This window comes from Manacus vitellinus, unplaced genomic scaffold (assembly GCF_001715985.3).
Source record: "Manacus vitellinus isolate BGI_N305 unplaced genomic scaffold, ASM171598v3 scaffold_11_pilon, whole genome shotgun sequence".
NCBI classification, from domain to species: domain Eukaryota; kingdom Metazoa; phylum Chordata; class Aves; order Passeriformes; family Pipridae; genus Manacus; species Manacus vitellinus.
In genome coordinates this window covers 2,227,526-2,247,867 of record NW_021938895.1, presented here as the reverse complement: position 1 = coordinate 2,247,867, position 20,342 = coordinate 2,227,526, and the positions used below count along the sequence as shown (strand labels likewise).

The window sequence follows — 20,342 nt, the reverse complement described above, 5'->3', positions numbered from 1 at the left end:
TTGTATATAGGAACTTACAAGGCAAATGATTTAAATGGTTTTTATAAGGTCATGTAGAAGAGGTTGAGAAGAAGAGACTCAGGTCTCTTAAATCCAGGTAACCCCTTAACCCTTGGATCATTTGTCTTAGGAAAATGGTACCGGGGGAATCAAGGTCTCAGACTCTCTGAGTCATATTCTGTGGAACTTTTTGAGACAGATCTGTCAAGATTTTGGGATGTAGCTTTGTAAAAAATTTTGGGATGTAGCTCTAATTGATCAATAAACATCATCAAAAGTTTGTAGATGGGGTGAGGAGGGAAGGGAAGAGGGATTATGAGGGAGATATCATCTCGGCTAAGTCTGTCTAAAAGCTATGTTAGTAATTCAATAATCCTGGTTTCTTTTGTGATCAGTGGAGAGAGACATCAATCCATTTCTGAAGAGCAGTTTGATTTATCTTAAAATTTGGATCTAAAGCTGGGTGACCTTTCTTTGATCTTCCTTTGGAGGTACCTGCCTTTCATTGCTATCTATAGAGGAGACTTGGACAACTAGATGGGACTAATTACCTAACAAGTAGATGGCTGAAGTTAAGCAAGGTGAATTTTACCTCTGAGTAAATTTTTGATGTGTCTGGATTCCTAAAGTTGCTTATGGTATCTATCAGCTGTATTTCAGCTCCATGTTCCTCTGAGTCCTGGGTGAAATGTTCCTGGGATTTACCACCCCGATGTCTCTCACTGGACATACACAGAATAACATATATATGCACCTACAAATACGGAAAATTTGTCCCTATTTATGCCTGATTTAGACCACATCTGAAGGGCGAGTTAGGACCGAAGTTGTGTGGCTGTTTGCATGTGTGCACCTGTGTTTGTGTGACTCACTCCCCTACTGATGTACAGTCACCTGAACGCTGACCAGGAGTGAAAAATCCCTTTTCAAATCCCAGCTCTGACTTGTCTGGAGGACGAATATGAACCTCTGTCACCTAAAACAACCCCCTAATCAGGAAAATGGAGTTGAGGAATAACAGACACTAATCTACTTCTCTTCTGTGTACACAACTAGGTATTTGTTGATTCATTAAGTGAGTAGAAACAGACAGATCACACCTTTTCCACATGGATGTGTGGGCATTTGCCTTTATTGTGGGAACATGCAGAAGTGTCTGTTCCAGTGAATATTAAATTATTTATCTGGGGTGGAAAATCTGTAATAGGAGAGATGAATCACCCCAGAAACTCCCTTTGGCCCAGAGTTAGACATCTAAATGCCTTGGATGCAAAGGAGCACACAGCCTTCATCCTCCTCTGCATTTCCAATGGCTCTCAGTGACTGCCCACTCATTGCTGCTCAGAGCTGGGGATTTTACAAGGCAGAAACATGTCTGGGAAGGATGTTGCAATGCTCAAATTGGCCATGTATTTGCCCTTTGGGGTGTAAGCCCTAATATTTAAGTACTTTTTAAAAAAATGGGAGGTATTATACTACATCACTTGGGTGAACAGTGAAATTATATTCAAAGGGTAGGATTCATCTCTACTAACTTCACCTCCCTGAAAGTGAGGTGTCTAGTCTGAGCTAGTCCTTTAGGTTTCAACTGTAGTTGACGCAGCAAGAAGGGCATGTGTGGATTGAGTCACACTGGTTTAAATCAGGTGTCTCAGGCAGTTGGATGGAATCACCCTCTGGAGATGCTTAGTCCCTCTGAACAGAGAGGGAACCTACATAACCAGCTTAGACAAGGCACCTGACTCTTAAGTGGCTGAACAGAAGAAATCAAGGCAGCACTCAAATCTCAAGGGTTATATTGAAATCACAGGGGGGAAGATAAACTGTTCAATATGTAATATAGAGTCATGTGTACTGCAGTCACAGCTCCTCCATGGAGGAGGATTAATCTATACAGATTATTGTTACAAACTCTGTTGAGCCTGTCTGAAAAAAAACCTGAGCAGGATGGAGAAAAAAGAGAGTGAAAATATGAATCCTTGGTCTTTAATCAGACTGTCAGACTCGTAGAATGATATTATTTTCTTACCTTAAATTGCTATTTCTTAGCTGGTTCCCCTCTCCTACCAGAAAACAGTATTGGGTCTCATATAGTATCAAACTTTGTGAATCTGGAAGTGATCAGGAAAGGTGGTTTGTTTTTTTAAAGGAAAAATAAATCGCAGATTGTTTGATTGCGACTGCGAATATTTATGTGCTGTTCCCCCTTTTCCCTCATTGCGTATTTCACCAAGTTCATTTGCGTGTGTTACAGGATAAATCTTACTGGAGGGCAGTGGGAGAAAGCAGTAAAAAGGGAAAGCATCAATCAGTGATCCAGGGCAGCAGCAGGAATCGTTGTTCATTTCTGTACATGGATCGTGGTTTGTTGAACTTGCCTGGGCTCAACAATTAAGAACCTTGCAGTTCTGCCGAGGTCAGTCTCAGGTAGTTTCAGATGTTGGCTACAAAAGCCGTGGTATTGCTGGGCTTCAATGACTTTGAAGCCTTGTTGCCATCGTGCTTACAATGGTAATTAGGAAGAGGGCCACATGTATTTGACCTAGACTTGGAGAAAATGTTTTGTGACAAAATGTTTTTTGACAAAAAATGCCATAGGTGGTGTGCGTAACCTGAATTATTGGCAAATGTAGGTGGAAATTTGTGAATAGTATCTTGCTTTGAAAAGTAAAAGTATTTTCTCTTAAATTTTTTGAAGCAAAAGCTTATTCTCTTTTTAATTTGGAATTGATATGTTAATTTTGAAGATTACTGACACTTTGAAAATGATGTGAAAATGATTGAATGCCTAGGCGTGACTTACTTAACCAACCGTCCCAAAACATGTCTTTTTTGTTTTCATGCTTGTTTGAAAATCTTGCATTATTCTGCTTAAAGTTTATTTAAAAAATTTAACTAGTTTTGCTCTCTTTTCACAAAAATCAAGTAGTTTTAATGTTTAATTTGGCTAAAGAATTGTTTGTCCTTACTGCTCTTATTGTGTCCTCTATGCTTTGCGTCTCTTCCCATAATAACTGTCAAGTGAAATCCTCATCCTGCAAATGGTTCCACTCAGACACATAGAACACGAGTCATCTCATCTCATTTTAGCTATTTTAAAATAGGTAGCCACTCTGCCTATTCTCAAAAGAGAGAGAGAGATTGAGGCTTCTCTGGTGGTAATTCAGCTTTTCGTAGGCTACTATTTTAGGATGGAATGATTTGCCTTCCAGCGGCTCATTCAGGCCACAGAGATTGGCGTTTATGTGCTTTGTCTGCTTTGCTATTCCTCCTTGTCCCAACATTAAACAAGGAAGGAAATATTTGGAGTTCAAGAAAGGGGAAGAAGAGTCCTCGTCTGACCTCTGCAAATGCTGTGGGTGTGGGCAGCCTGAATTGGTTTTACTTTTTCCGATCCGTTTCTCTTTTACTACTTTCTAGTTACTTTCCATTTTACTTCAGCCTTATTTGACCCACAGAAAATAAGAGATGGAAACGACCAACGATGCTGGAAGTTTTTTGGCCAGTATTATTTCAGAGGTCAGATTAACTGATTATAACAGTCTCTTTCGGATTTAAAAGCTGCTGGAGAAATCGTAACCCCGCTGAAGTCAACAGCAAAACTTCCATGGGCTTCACTGTGCCCAGAATTTCACCCTGAGTACCTACTAATGAATCTTTGTTGTGTGGACCTCCACTTGACTTGCAGGATTCCTCCATGCATTACATTTTCCAATGTTTGCACTTACAAGGATTTCACTCTGTCCCCTGGAAACAGTTGCACAGGCTAATAGTTTAAGGAAGTTTTTGCTTGAAGAGTTGAGTAACAGAGCCAAAGTCTGTTTTTGGTTGAACTGGAGTAAATATGGAATAGATTGTTGACAATGCAGAGTTACTCTTCTTTTATGTCAGTGTAACTGAGAGCACAATTTTGCCAATTATTAACTTTTGTTACGTTATTTGTATTTCTGTGCATGTCAGAATTTGTTAATCTCATTGTTCAACATCAAGTAACCTTTTGCTGAAAACGGAACGTCATTCTGAATTAGGTATCATCAACTAAATTGAACCTCACCCTGTGCATTTGACAGATGGTAATACATTCATTAAGTGTTCTGTGGTTGCTTTGAGGTTGGAAAGTGCTATTTTTCTGGCTTCTAACTCTGGATTCTTAAGTACAGTTGTTTAAAAGCATAGTCTTGAAGGGAGAAGGAAAATGACAAAGAGCTCATAAGGTTTTTTTATTAATAGAGTTGTTTACTATTGATGGGATGACAGGGCAGGACTGTGATTGCTGTAAGTTGTCTTGGCTGCATAAGGAGCCCAGAGTGAAGTAGTGAAGGCTGAGAGAGATGGATCCACCATGGATTTTGTATATACATGGGTAGAACTTCTTGGAATTTGAAGTTATATTAAATATATCCCTGTGCAGGCAATATGATGCTGGAGCCTTTGTGCTTGGTAATTTCACTGTCCAGAGAGATGGTGTCCAGGAGTTCAGACATTTCAGCTGTTGATGGATAAGCTTATGACAGGGTTCCTCTCATAGAGGTGGTCACATTTGGGATCTCTAAGTTCATACTGAAAGTCTGCAGGGTGGGGAAGCAATTGGAGGTAGAAACTTCAAAAGCTGCACAGAGCCACATTCTCAGGCACAGTTCCACTTGGTGGTGTAATACTGAATCCTCCACCCTGAAGTTACCAAGACAATGCAAGGGTGAGATTAGACACTTCAGGAAAGGTTGTCCCCACAGCTGATTTAGGGGTCACTGAAACCAAGTGTAGACAAGAAGACTCCACTGAACACAGAAGGAGCTCAGAGTGCTTAATTCAAACTTATTTAATTTATTCACTTCAGGGAAGATTAATCCCACCCATTGGCTGCTATCAGCAAATTTATTTAGTTATTTAATGATGTTTCCCAGAGAATAAATTGCCAAGGGAATTAGGTGCTTAACCACTTCTGAAATTCATTGTGGGTGGTACTTTCACAAATGGGGAATTAGTAATTTTTAGTTAGTCACACCATTTTAAGCACCTTCATCCAGTCTAGTGCTGTGACTGGTATTCATATGACCTCTGCCCTGGTGAGTGCATCCTCTCCCCTGTGTTCTAAGTGGAGACAATGTATAGAACCATCCAGATTTTCATGAAATAGCCATACTATGGGAGGTTTGAAATAAAATCTTCTGCTGAGTTTGCTCAGTAATATGAACCCAAACAGCTCTTTCCTCAGCAAAAGTCCCAGAACATTCAAAGCTATAAGATATACTGAAGGAGTTATTTCTTTCCCTGGTCTCTGTTCATATTTTTTCATCTTTCACATAATGCTTAAATATCTACCAGGTAAGAGAGAAAATTAGATTTTTTTATACATCCTCCTACTTTGAGTGGGGATTTCCCTGCGTACCTTCTCGAGGAACATAAGACTTCAAATCATATAGATAAATCTGAATGTATCAGGACACATAGCAAGTAGGATTTGCAACGTGGATATTTGCATATGGATTTCAAAAAATACCTTGAAAACCATCAACAGGCTTTAAAAATCTGATCACGTGCACCTAAAAAACATTTGATATTGCAATTTTAGGATTTTAATTCTCTTAGTTTTCAAAATTCTGTCACTATTTAATTGGAAGAGGATCAGTCCTCCCTTTTTCAGTTCCATTCTATTTTTCTGGCTATTTTGAGAGATTTGCCAGGATCAGAAGAGTTTTAGTTAAATAAATGGGGTCATTGGTGTCATAAGTAGTGGTCCAGTTCTTGACTATCAGGGTATAAGATGGTCTTGACCATGTGGTGATTTCCCTGTGAGATGTCAGGATGCTGTGTGTTAATTTCCCTGTGAGATATCAGGATCCTGTGGGTTCATTTCCTGGTGGGATGTCAGGATCCTGTGGGTTCCAGCAGAGCCTGTGAATTAGGTCACAAGTGTACTGAACCCTGAACATATACTTATTTCTGACCTAAAGCTGCTGTATGCAAGGGCCAAGCATGAATTCAGATAGAAGTTTTTCCTGGTGTCACAAACAGGCTTCACTCCAGGCATTGTTTTTGGGACAGCCGTGACACATTTTGATATAGCAGAAAGAGCAAAAAAATAAACCCAAACCCTAATAAGTTCTGGCAAAGTTACATAAACACATCTCACCTGCTGCTCCTGTCTCCATACACGCACCTGACTCACCCCACAGGCTAACACAAAGCATCTAATCAGCAGGCTGATGCTGGAACACTGCTCAGATGACTTGGAGAACCAATGATCCTACTGGATGAAGGAAATACTGGAAAATGCTCAGTGTCAAGCCAATTCTCTAAAATCTGGATGAGCAAAATTGAATTAAATCGCAGTAATTCAAGTCTATTGTCTCGACATAAATGCATTGTAAGAGGACACAATCTGAGGCTGACCAAGAGGAGGAGAACTATCTATTCAACAGGTGTTATAGGTCAAACCAAAAAGAGATTGCTAAATCTTTTGAGTGTTGCCACATGGGGGTAAATGACACACTACAGAGTTACTACCCTCCAGTAGAAGTTGTGGGACTCAGTACAGCTGCAGGCAATTAAAGGCACCACTGCCAGCATCTGACAGCAGAATGTCAGTGTCAAAATTCAATTTGAATTGATTAAATGAGGGATGGCAACACTTTTGTTTTATGGATGGCAGCACTTCAGTCGCTTTAGATGCTCTGCTTTCAGAAATAAAATTCTTTCCCTCCCTGCTATGTTTGTGGGGGTGTTTTCAGTTGGATCACAGTCGTTTCTCCAGTCAATCAATTAAGCCAGGGTTTGCCACTGTGTCTCAGAGTCAGCCACAAAAGAGCTGGTATGGTTCCCTGGTGCTGGGCCAAGAGGCTTCAGTGGGAACAAGGCATCAGGCAGCTTAATCTGACTTCCACCGCTGGCACAGGTTTAATGGATGTAAGGGCAGCAGAGAAATCCTGTTCTGTGGTGTTCAGCTTCTGCTCCCTTAGTGGCCCTGGACATGCTGCCTTTCTCTCCATGCCAAAAATACAGGGGTGGCTGACAGCAGAGCCTGTAGAGCTACCTGTGCCAGCCAGCCTCTCTGTGAAGGGTGATTGCTACAGTCCTTTCAAGCTTCTGTTGTGCTCCATGAATGTATTTAGAATCATAGAGTGGTTTGGGTTGCAAAGGATCTTAAAGATCATGTGGTTCCAAATCCCCTGCCATGGACATTTCCCATGAGACCAGGTTGCCCCAAGCCCCATCCAGCCTGGTCTTGAGCACTGCCAGGGATGGAGCATCCACAGCTTCCCTGGCCAACCTGGTTCAATGCCTCATCACCTCACAGTAGAGAATTTCTTCTGTATAACTAACCAAATTAACCCACTTTCAGTTTGAAACCATTGCTCCTTGTACTTTCTCTCCATAGGCCTTGTATTGCTGCGCTGCCTGAGTAACTTGATCCATTGAGTAGACTCTCCTAAATTCAGTGGCAGTAAGTTACTCAGAGATATAAGATTTTACAGGATTAGGCTTTTAATTCTGACTCCAGGCCAGATCTGCAGCAGGTATAAATCACTGCAGGTAATTTTCACCAGCTGAAATTCTGGCCCTGAGCCCATGAGTCATGTTGTTATTTTTTCACATTGTAAATTCTTGCTGTTTCTTATTTATGTTGCTTTAGCACTTTGGGGCACTTGTTGGGAACCAGGACTCCCCGTGCTTGTCACCCTTCAAACAGAAATGCAAAAGACCCTTCTTACCCCAGAGTGTTTGCAGTTTAAGTAACATGTAAACCTGCGTAGAGTTTTTCAGCTTTTTATAAGTGCATTATTGCAATCAGGTCTTTGTATTATCCTGCACATGAAGTGTAAGAACACAAATTCAGTGCCTGGGTGAAAAATTTGCACTCTACTGTAGAGGTCTAAGTGTTATTTAAAGACCGGAATTTGTTGAGCCAGCAGCAGTGTGGGAAATGGTCTTTAGTAACTGTTCTGAAGTCTCCTCTCCATTGTGACAGCCTATTTGAGACATCTCAAAAAGACTATTTGCAGCTAAGGTTGAACCTGAGGTAAATGTGAATCTTAACTGTGGCTGAGTATCTCAGTTGTAGTATATCCTTCAGCTCTGTAGAGCTGAAATCTTTGGAATTGCTGCTATTGCCTTTAATTACTCTGGAAGGGGATTGGAAGAAGTAAAACTAAGATTTCTTAGAGCTGAAGTAATGCTAGAAAATTCAGCTTCACTGCAGTCATATGTGGCTGCTTAGTTAAATAAAGTAGCAGAGTACAGGACTCCAGTTTACTGTGTGATGGCCTCTACAGACCAGAAGAATATCTTAGGTCGTAGGTGTTTTATTAGTGTATCATAAGCTGTTCTTTCCTTCTGGCATCTCTTTCCCTGTTTTTTTGTTGTTTGTCTAGGCAGGAGAAAACATGGCACAACAGGTTCCTGTGTCCCTTTTTCCCATTGCAGGATGAGCTTTACCCTCAGGCAGACCTTGCTGGGCTATTTTGTCATAAGGTTGTGTAGACTTCGGAGTACAAATTAACAACAAAGAGATGGTTCTTGGCTTTTTTTTCTAGATACTACCATAGCCATTGACAGTGAGTGTTTATAAACCGTTCTTACTCTGCCCTAATCACTTATTCTTTGTTTTTTTGGGAAAGCTCTTGAAAGAGGCTTGGTGAAGGCTCTGAAGAAGCTCGATGACTACCTGAGAACCCCTCTGCCAGAGGAGATCGATGCAAACAGCACTGAAGAGGAGAAAGTGTCCAAACGCAAGTTTCTGGATGGAGATGACCTGACTCTTGCTGACTGCAACCTTCTGCCCAAACTCCATGTTGTCAAGGTGAAAGATGTCATGCAATGGTCAAAGAAGCCTTGTCTGACAGTGATGTGCCCTACTCTGGCAGCTGAGTGCTAAAGCCAACTCGTATTTCAGCAGAGAGATCTGAAGTCCTAGAAGAGCAGTTTGAAACACACTTTTATTCCTCAGTGTTTCCTATAATTTAACTAAGGAAACTTTGTACGTAGTACATGGGAAAACTGTCCCATCACTGATTAGTGGCAAAGACAATATTAAGTTCTATCTCATCTCTTTATTTTTACCCTGCTGCAAGTAACAGCAATCTTTCGTATTAATTAGTTCCTAGTATTCTTAAGAGACTTGTCAAAACCTTAGGCAGGTCCCACCCATTTGTAACTTAAGAGCAGCAGTCCATCTTTTTGGGGAATATTTATTCCATCTGGTGTTTCACACAGAGAAGTTAACAAATCAAAGTCACCACAGAGGTCCAGGATTTAAGATGTACTATGGTCACTGGTATAGTGCAAATGGTGTACATCATCTTGACTTCTAAATGTTGCATTTATTTAATTTATCAGATGACATGATGCTTTAGAATAACGCAAATACCTGGCAGACCCTGGCAAGCAAGTGAGCTAGGAATTAAAGCCAAGTCATGCATCTAATTTGGCTCCATGAGCCAAAACATAAACTGAGCCTGGGAGCTGACTGCACACATGCAGAAAGAAAAATAAATAAATTTAAAAAGTGCATAAGTCACCAGGTGAGAAATGTGATAATATCCTCACAGGTTTAGCACTTTCTTTGGCTTGTCTTCATTGATGACATTGTAGTCAGACAATGCAAAATGAATGTATGGCCCCTTACTGGTTCTTGTCTCCTTGGGATGAAATGAAAGATGTCAGAGGAGAATGAAAATTTTTCTCAGACAAGCATCGCCATAGGATATATCCTGAAAAACATTTTGTAGATAGAAGAAAAGGGTAAATTATTTTTTCATTTGATGGAAGATGTGTGCTGGAAATTTTGAAAATCCTAAGTTTCTCAGCAGGTTTTATTTTCCCCATATGTGTGTAAAGCATCACTGAAGGCAAGAATGCTTAATTAAATGCAGTTTAGGACAGGATTTTGACTTGCATATACCAAGCGAATCCTGGTAATAAAAACAAATCACAGTAATTTCTGAGAACATGACTGTCCTAAGAAATTTGAGATGGAAAACAGCTCTACCATGTGCTTTAAAAATGAAGGGGAACTCTGTGGCACATATGTATGTAATTTATGCCCAGGAACAATTTTATACTGTCAGAAAAACTAGAGATTGGAAGCACTCATTAAATTAGCTAATCCCTCCCTTCCTATCAACTAGTTCACTCTGTCACCACAGGCTTATTCTATATAAGGGAAACTGAAATATCCCAATCCAGCAAGGTACTTAACCAACAAGCTATAAGCACAGATTAATCCCATTGACTTCAATGGGACCATACAGGTGCTTAAAATTAAGTATGCACTTAACTATTTTCTTGAATAAGAGCCTAAGTGTTTTTAGAAATCCAAAATTTCCCTTGATAGACAATTTCCTAGTCTAACAAGTCTTGAAATAACCATTTTCTCACCAGTTTATCCCAGTGCTCCTGTTTCTAATATCTGCTAAATCATATTGGTTTCTTAATCATGCTACCCATACCACCCTGAATTTTTCCTTTTCATGAACCAGGATAGAGCCTTCCAACAGCTGTAGGTGGTTACATCCTCTGACACCATTGGGCAGGCAAAATATATTAAATATATTAAAATTAAAATATAGTATATGTATAAAATAATTTAAAACAGAAATATTAATATGAAAAAATTATAATTTTTACTAATGCTTTTCTCTTAAATCTGTCTTTCTTTTTATGATTCAGCTCTTTCTTGTGTGGCATCTCAGCTTTAAGTAATATACTAAAAACTGGTAAAAAAATCCCCCAAAACTCAATATGGTAAAATAGTGAATTTCAGGTACCATAAAAGTAGTAATTTGTTGGCAGCAGCCCGGTCACCGACTTAGAATGTCCTTAGCCCAACTAGCATCCTTGCAAGATAGGGGACAACCAACAATCCTTTTTCAGGCTTTTCTAAGTCACCGAGCATTTCTCTAATTTGCAGTTAATTCTATGGCAGGAAAGAGTAAGAAGCTCTCTAGGGAGGAATCTGGAGAAATATATCACGAGCAAGATGGTTTATTCTCCCTTTTGTCTTTTTGTTTTAGATTGTTGCAAAGAAATACCGCAACTTCGAGTTCCCGACGGAGATGACGGGGCTGTGGCGGTACCTGAAGAACGCCTATGCCAGGGACGAGTTCACCAACACCTGTGCAGCAGACAAGGAAATCGAGCAAGCCTATGCAGATGTGGCCAAGCGGCTCAGCAAGTCCTAACTGACCTCAGTGGTGGCTCAGTATCCCCTTTTACAGACTCTTCTCCTTGTTGCCTTAAGATGTACTTTATTGTTATGCTGTCTGGTTGGCATCCCTATGACTTCACCTGTTCCAAGTGTATTGGTCAGGGACAAATCTGCTTCTCCCTGGAGAAAAGGCAGCTCTGGTGGGGTGGGTGGAGACCCTTTAAAGTCTAACCTAAGATCTGGCTCGACTAGTATTATTTGCAATCAGTATTGGAAATGAGTCTTTACAACCTTGTTTCATGTGGGGCGTATATCACCACCTGTAGTCTTTACAGTTTTAAAAATAAGATATTAGCTGAATATTCAGATAAGAGAGTTAGGAACACGTAGAACTGGTTCTTCTGTAGGTTATTTCAAGGACACTTTCCCCCCCAGTGCTAATGAAATCCTGAGGCATGAACAAAATACAAGAGAGAGGGGGGAAAAAATAGGAGTTTGACCCTAAAGCAGAAATACTCTTAGCAGTTATATTTAAATAAACTCTCTGAATGCACGTTCTGTTTTAGCAGGCCCAAGAGTTTATAGGGTATTTATTTTTAACTTGGTGGAAGAGGGGGAAGCCAGAGCGAATATGTCAGACTTGCAGATGCTACTCTGCATAAAATTTGCATGGTGTTGTTGGATCCAAATGTTTAAAGCAAAAGAGAGTGAATGAACAATTGAGCAGGCAGCCCTTGGAAGAGCAGGGCTCGTGCCAAAATGCCCAGTGGATCAGCTGGTTGGTAGAGACAGACAGACACAGCTATAATGGGGGCAGCAGATTGACTCCAGCACCCACAGAGGGAATTGGCACAGCTAACCAAACCATGTAGGATATTGTCATCTTGACTGTATGGTTGCCAGTTCCTTTATAATTGCTATCTTGGGAAACTTGGATCAGCAGTAGAAAGCTGTCGCTGCACACGAATTCCAGGCAGGGGGAAGTGCTTTCTTCGCCTTGGGCTCCAGATGGGTCACTTTCAAGTGCTCATCATCTCACCCCAGGAGAAGTTTGCTCTGAGAGCCTCAAAGAGGGCAGGCTGAAACAGTAAGAGGCACGTTTCCAGCCAGAAATTCAGCAAGTATGCCAGCAGAAATCCGTGCAACATGCCTCAGTCCCGTTCGTCCAGGGTTTACTGATCCAGGTTCCATGATTCTGAATTAGGAATTTTTTTCTAACAGTAATTATTTTGTTCTATCTGTACTTCCTTCCTGGCACATCTGCTCTATACTAGTGATTATTTGCACGTTCCTTTAGCAAATTCAGATTGACAGCTCTTTTACTTGAAACTCATGTGCCCCAATATGTATAGCAGTGCACATGGCTCATGATTTTTCAGTTTAGGGGGATTTATTGCTCTTTTAAAAGATAAAACAAAATTGAGCTCTAACCTGATGTGGCTCCCCTTCTGATCAGAGCTGCTAGAGCTGCACGAATTTGAGGGGAACCCCCTGAGCTGGTGAGCTGTGACCAACAGGAACCTCACAGCAGGCTTGTTTGCAGCCAGAGAGCTGGAGGAGTGGAGACAGCATCAAGCGCCAGCCTCTGCCGTGTGATGCTGATGACAATCTGAAACCATCCTGTTGCTTTGGTGGGATTATTGCACTTTTCACACTAACCCAGCTGGGAGTAGAATGTTACTCATTAACTGTGAAGATAGTTTGTGGTTGACTATTGTTTCTCATGCAATGGTCAATTTGTTCTGAACTTTCAAAACCTTATAAGAAAAATCCATGAACTCTCAAATCTTCTCCTAGAATGGGCTGTTTTACCAGTGGCTAGACAGGAGGGCAAAGGCTCGCACTCTTTAAAATATTGCTGAGAAATCAGCTGGCTCAGAGAACACTAATAGCAGCCAGAAAAATCTAATGAGATTAGAAGTGTCTGCACAAGCACATGTGGCTTGTTAAAAACATTTCTTCATGAGGTTGGAATTATTATTTGTGATATTATTTTCTTTTTTTTCCCTTTTATTCTGGCATTTATTTATTTATTTATTTATCTTGATTGAGTTGGTCCTTTCTGTCTGTTTTTCTGTTTTTGTTTTCACTCACTGTGCAGGTCAAGATGGCTCGGTTGGTTTAGAAAAGTGTTATTAGCAAAGCTCTGCCAAATTGTTCCTAGTGAAAAGTCTTCTACCTGACCAATGGTCACAGGGACTTTTTTACTTCCAGTATGATTTGAAGCATGTTGATCAACAGAAACTACATTTTTCTCAGGTTTGTACTTCAGTCAGTCTCTTTGCCTAATCACAGTTGCAGTGAATCTTTGAATAAAAGACACAGAGGCGGATGCAGATTCTTTCTCTCTGCTTATTGTATTTAGCTCCTAAAAGAAGACTGTCCAAACATGCAGCAGATCTCAGGCAGGGTAGGCAAACCAGGGTCTGCCCTGATTTCCGTGTCTCAGTCTTCACCAGTGTGCTGAATCCTGTGGTTCTGAAACATTCTTATATGTCTTTCTGTAGTTTTCATAGATAAGGGCCAAATCACAATCAGTTGCTCTTAGCGACCTCAAATTGCATCTGTTTTTGAAAAATTATGTTTAAAATGGTTTGGCTTATACCACAAAGAAAATGAGCTGTAAGTGCAATGAGCACTAAGATGATTTGCATGTTCTTAAAAACTTTTAAAGATTTCATTAAAAAAATCTAAAAATCCCCAAGCTACCTTCCTTCTTATTAATAATAAAAAAATCTTTAAATATCTTCATTTTCCTAACTGTACCCCCTAAATATCTAGATAAGATGTAACTATGGGTATGAGAAAGAATAAGAGGAAAATGGAGCAATTTTCAGCTCCCATGCCTGTTCTGCCACAATTCAAGTCTCACTCTGCATCCTAATTTGTATTTTACTCATAACTCTATTATAGGCTGATACAAGATTATGGACAGGTTCAGGCATTCCCTGACCTTTGTTTGAGTTTGAAATCCAAGTTCATGTTTTCAGATCTGTAACTTTCACTCACCTTTGTGCTTTTTGGCTTTTGTAGTCAGAAGCAGGAAATACTGGAAATCCTACACAAAGAAGTGTTTTGCTAAGATTTTGAGCTCAGTTCTCAAGACTCAGGACCCATCACCAATGAGAGTTTAAAGGGCTCCAGACTCCTTTAGGCAGGGTATTTTTTGTGACCTTCTATTGTATTTAGAATTATAAGTAATAAATATTAATCATACAGGATTGTATATCTACATTGGCAAGGCAACATTTCTGAAAAGAATCTAAGTGACAAGAAAGACATTGCAGATTTATAATAACTTTGTTCATAAATTTTTTGCAAGATGTAAAGAAAGACATAGTGCAGAGGGGGAAGAAGCCAACAATGTGGATTTAATCATCTACATTTCAAAAATGCAGACCAAATGTCTGTGAAGATGTCCATTTCATCTAAACATTTCTTAGATATTTATTTCAAAGCTCCCTGCTCAGTCAATCCAACACTCCATTCATATTGGAACTAATATTGATTTTTCTTCTATTAGCAGTGGTATGGGAGTGCTGGAGGATCCCATAGATTAGTTACTCTTATTCTCTGTTAGACTGTTTGAATTGCCAAGAGGTCATTTTGCTGTACAGGTGGGACTAGAGAGTATCTGTTTCAAGTCTATTTAAATGAGGGCTTCAGAGAAACATTTTTTTTCCAATAGAAATCACACAATGATATTGCTTTATCAGGTCTAGTGTGCAATACAGAGCTACAGGTTACTCCTCTGTTTGCACCAGCTAAAAAAAGCCACTGCCCAGCAGGGAATGACAGTCTATATCACAAAGAAATTAGACAAAGTTGTTTTTCTTACAAGAAAGTTCAGCTGAAATGCACATAGCATTTTTTTGAATATTTATTTATTTCATTTTAACCCCTGGCTACCTTGTTTTAACCCTCCTCTCTTGTCCCTGCTCAGATTCAGCTCCAATTTAGCCACAACCATTTCCTCAGTGCTAAGTATCAGAGTACTCAAGGACGGGCACACAGGGAACTGTGTTTTAGTGCAACCCTTCCGTCTGGTGGGATGAAACCCCCTTTCTGCATCGACTGAGTTTGGCTAATTAGCCGAGTTTGAAGTATTGCAAAAATTTAGCCAGTGGAAGTCACACTCCTGTAAAGCCAGAAGCACATGGAAGCATTGGGTTTGTTTTTTAAATGAATTGGTGTTTTAAAGAAAAAAATATCCCTAAAGTCTTGTGTCTTACTTCATGTGTATTCTTTCAAGCATCAGGAAGTTTGCATTTGTTTATTACTCTTCTAGATATATTCATTATTCTAGGATCGCTTTTGATATTAAGAAATATTTTTCCAGTAAGATTTTGCCTTTTTGCTGAATCTCTCATCTCTTCATTAATTTTGATGTCTGCAATGACCTGGTAATTCCAGAGGCGGCAGGAAAGCTGTGAGGTTTATACTTGTTGAGATGTTGAAGGAGGTAGTAATTTATTTTTTTTTCTGGAGAAAACAGTATTAAAAGCATTTTTAAAAATGGGTCTTTTCATCTGGGATACTTTATCCAAGAGTGATAGACTGTTTAGTCTGGATTATGAATTTCAGCACAGGCATGAGCAAGGCACCATGAAGGTGGCTTTGCCTAGGGATTTCTCTGAGATAGTAGACATGTTCCCTCTGAGTCACAAAACTTCCCATTTCCTTGGTCAGGAGGGATCTGCTGGTTTGGACGCTGAACTGTGACTCACTCAGTGCTCAGCATTGAAGAGGGAACCTGTCCCCTTTTCTCCCCTTCTGGCTGATGTGCAGGGAAAGCAGAGAGCATTGAGCTGCTTTATTGCAACATTTGGACCCAGGAAAGCCCAGAGACACCATCCAGTGCTGGTTTCCAAAACTTGATCAGTCCATGTTTTAACATGTGGCGTAAAGGCCTGAAGAGCCCTGTAATCCCCCCTCAGGCACTCTCCACACAGGGCTCAGGAGGCTCTCATAGACCACAGCAATCATCTTACAACCCTGTTGCCCCAAATCATTCCCCTTTCAGCATTCATTGGAGAGGTGCTAACGCTGAAAATACTCCAGAGGATGGGTTTGAATGTGGTGTGTTTGAACTGTGCTCATCAGCTAAGCAGCTCTGAATGATGACACTGTCACAGCTCAGCAGGTCGCATCTCTGCTGCCAAGGGAACAACCCATCACCCTGTGGAGGACCCGAAGCTACTTCGCCAGTGATAGTGCAACCATGATGAAAGGGCCACCTTTCCTCCAGCCCAGCTTCCTTGCTGGAGTGTGTTAGAGCTCAGCTGGGGCCATGATCCAGCACTAATGAGCATTTCTAGCTTGCAGCATGTGAATAGAGACTACTCATGTGTTTAATGTCAAACATGTGCTTGCCTGCTTGCCTGGAGAGAGGCCTAAAAGTCATGACAGAAAAGCCTGTATTAATGAAGGGCATTATTATTCTCTTTCCTTTGAAACCCTGTGGCATAATTCCCAGTGGGGGAATTCCCGATAGGAATTCCCAGCAAAGCCAAGGGCTACATAAGCATGAAGATGTTTCAAGTTACAAAGATGTCCTTAAGAGAACAGAAAGCACTCAAGGAGAAAAGGAAGCAGCAGCGATATACAGGGCCTTAGTGCAGGACACCAGGTCTGTCCAGGTGGTAACTGGAGGAACACGACTGGTGCTGCCAGGCTCTGTTCTGGTCTCATGGGGAGGTTCAGAGTGGAGCTGGGACCAGGCTGGTAGTGCAGTGCCAAGGCATGTTCCCCTGTATCTCCAACCACACTCCCTATGGTGGTATCCCACAGCATAATGATGCCTCCATTGTGTCTGCCTCACTCTTATTATGAAGTGGCTTGTCTAAAGAAAGGGTGGGGTATTTTTTTTTTATATACATACATGGAGTAAAAACAATCCAAATACGCCTTAATGGCTCTCAACATGATACTGTCAATTCTCACCACAGAGTGGAATTTGTTGGTGGAAATTAAATTAAATTAAATTAAAACAGAAAAGCTTGGCTATTGCTAATGGGTACTACTGGGAGCCCTAAAAGCAGTTTGCAGTGTAGAACCATAACAGGAGTGAACATCCTTTAATTCCCAGAATCGCTTGGGTTTCACAGGGTCATTTTAGCCTATTCTGTTGCACTGCTGAGAAGTTGCTCTTTCCCAGTCTCCCTAGGTCTATAAACTCTGAAGAATTTGGGAAATGGCTACAGGCACCACATCAGTCTTTTTCGCTCTTTTTTTTCTCCTTCATTAAATGAACTACTTTAGTTTGGAAGTAAGCAATAAGTAAATAGAATTTGCAAACAGCAGATTTCTCTACTTTTTCTTTAAGAAAGTTTTTAAGAGCTTTCAGAAAATGAGAGGTTATCCTCAGCTTTGGGAATAAACTGTGGTATAAAATATATATGGAAGTGGAATTCTGATTAAATAATTGAAATAGAAAGATCTCAGTTTGTTTTAAGGAGCATGCTTAGGACTAAATGAACAGCATACTCCAGTTATTGCAGTAGGGACTTAACAATCAGTTCTAATTTCCATTTTTTTTAAATATTATTTTTTAATGACTTATTTTCCACATAGAAACTGTATATACATATATATTTTTATATATATAAGTATATATTTTCTGATAATTTTACTGCATTATTTAATGCAATACTGCTGTGAAGTTTGTTGGGATGGAGGGTGGCATGAAGAGGAAAACTTACACTCTTGAAACAGCGCTATTATTTCTGTGTCTTTGATTTGGTTCCCATTTGGATAAACAAGAACCACACCATTTAGTTGTGTAGAAGCAGGATCTCAACTTCACAGATCCAGAAAGTTTGACAGTCCCTTGGAGGACAGAGTAATTTGCTGTTTAGCAATCTGAGCCTTGTAGTGGGCACAGCACATTTCGGAAGGCGTCCAGGACTGTCCTTGGGTGAAGGAGCGTGTTGCTTGCAAAGCACCCCAGTGAATCCCCCGCAGTTATAAAATGAGATTAAGCCATCATGAGATGTGGACTGGCCAACCCCAAACCAGACACACTCGCCTGCAGCGCAGCCGCTAAATTGGTCTGACATCAGGAACCGCAGCGAAGGAGCTTGGCCTCAGCAGTGAGTCAAAGCAGCATCTTTGTCACCAGTCATTTTCTATTTATAATGACACAGATCTATTTTATAATCACGGGGAGGCACAACAGGAGTGTGCTTTGTTCTGCCTAAATCGCATTTCTCGTGCGGGTGCGTTTAAACACAGCCCCTGGCCCTTTGCCGAACACCACACACACCCAGGGCGGGCAGTTCTGGCACAACAATGCACACCCTGTCGTGCTTGAGTGCTCAAAGCCTCCTGTGCTGGAGCAATAAACTCCTACTAAATGGCCTAAAAACGTTCCCTTAAGTGCACTGAGCTGCCAGGCCTTCTCACTTCTCATTTCCAAAGCTGCTCTGTGTCTAAGCCTTGGGTTTCAAACAAACCGGGAGTGTATTGTGTTGTTTAGTGGTGGAAATTACTGGGCATTATTAACTGTAAGAAATTGGGATGAAAAACCCCAAACCCCAACCAGTCCTCTTTCCAAGTGCAAAGCTGACAGCTTGTGCTGCAGGAGACTGTATTTTCAGAGGTCGTGAACAAATTCCCAGTAACTGCTCAGAGAATGGATCCTCATCTGTGCAAACCTTGGAGCTACGACGGCAATCCCCCTTTGTTGCTTTCTTCTCTTTTTTTTTTTTTTATTGAAGGGTCCTGCTCTGTATTTCCTAGAAAATTTATGATGAAGTGATCAATAGATTTATTTTTGTAATCTGAGTGTTTTCAGTTCTGAAGCCTGAAGATCAAAACCAAGTTGCATAGTGAGATTTAGGGGTGAACAGAAGTGCTTTTTTTTTTCCCCACAAACCCGCTCACTTTCAGATCCTGACTCATTTGGGGCATGATCCTCATTACTTTGAGAGGGTCTGAGGTTGAAGGAGAGGAAGGGGAGCCCACTGTACATGCTACTGTCCTTCCACTGAGAGAGGATAGCAGGAACCGGTCTGGAAGTCCGTAAGAGATGTATGAAAAGTTTCCTATCCAGTGTGTGAGCAACTTGTGCAGAGACCTGCACGGCCCCAACTGACCCACAATTGCTGATCAGACAGACACAGTACCTGTTCAGGGCGTTATACAGGCAAAAATTGGCTCATTTAAAAAGGCTAACACCCAATTTGATGACTGGATTTTCTCCTCCAAAATGTCATTAATCTCAGAAATGCCTAATCTCTTCAGGGCTACCACCCGAATTATTGGACTAAAAGCAAGATCAGGAACTTGTAAGGAGAAAGCAGGAATTACCTTTTAAACTCAGACCTGCTAAGGTTCAAAGAAAAGTAATTTATTTGTAAACAACCATTTTATGGTGGCTGACAGTGAAAAGTAACTGTGTATCCGGGGGTCTCCATCAGATAAGAAAGAAAGCCAGGATAAATCCCTTTACAGACTTGTGTTTTTCAGTTGAGGCACATCCTCTCTTAGTGGGCAGTTTTAGATTAGATTCCAACCTTTTGGAGTAGGAACTGTATATTTCTTCTCTGCATGTGCAGCTCCTTACACAACAGGAGCCTGATTAGGGTCTTTGTGTGCTGCTCTAGCCCTCATAATCTATAATAATAGGAAAAATATAATTAAAATGTCATTGCAGTTCACCTTTCATATTATGATTGTGCTACTGTACTCTGTCAACTGTGAATAAAATAATGTCCTTTTTGTATAATAGGTAGTATATTTTATTATTGAAGAAAGAGTTTAATTTTTAAACTCAAAAAAGTATCTGCTTATTGTTTCATTTTAAGCTTCTAAATAGATTAAGTAAATATTTCTTTTGTATCCTTCAACTGAGTATCTGTTAAATGAAGAAATCCACCTTCCTGTATTGGAGCTGTTTATAATTATATTCCAAGAGTGATTAACACCTGATAATTTGAATAAAAGTGGTTTATTTTGTCATTGGGTTATTCCTGAAGTTTTGTTTATTTTGTTTATTGGGGTTTTTTTTGAACAGGCAACTTTTCCTTGGCTGCAAGAAAAAAATGTGTGGTCACAGCTTGAATACAACTACTCATGATCTAAAAATGGGATATGAGAACTGGTGGGGTTATAATACATGTCTATAAAATAATGGGTGGGGTGAAATGGGGAATGATTATTCACTATTTCTTATATCACAGGTTATGTGTTCCTA

General features: G+C 40.4%; 1 protein-coding gene across 1 annotated transcript in view; it reads left to right on the top strand.

Annotated features, from left to right (window-relative positions):
• CLIC5 (chloride intracellular channel 5) overlaps positions 1-20,107 on the top strand; it is a 59,561-nt gene extending 39,454 nt beyond the window's left edge. Inside the window, exons 5-6 of the mRNA XM_008921511.4 lie at positions 8,619-8,800; positions 11,013-20,107. Of these exons, the coding sequence (XP_008919759.1) occupies positions 8,619-8,800; positions 11,013-11,180 (350 nt within the window). The 3' untranslated portion in view covers positions 11,181-20,107. The remainder of the gene's footprint in view (positions 1-8,618; positions 8,801-11,012) is intronic.
• Positions 20,108-20,342: the final 235 nt, after the last annotated feature.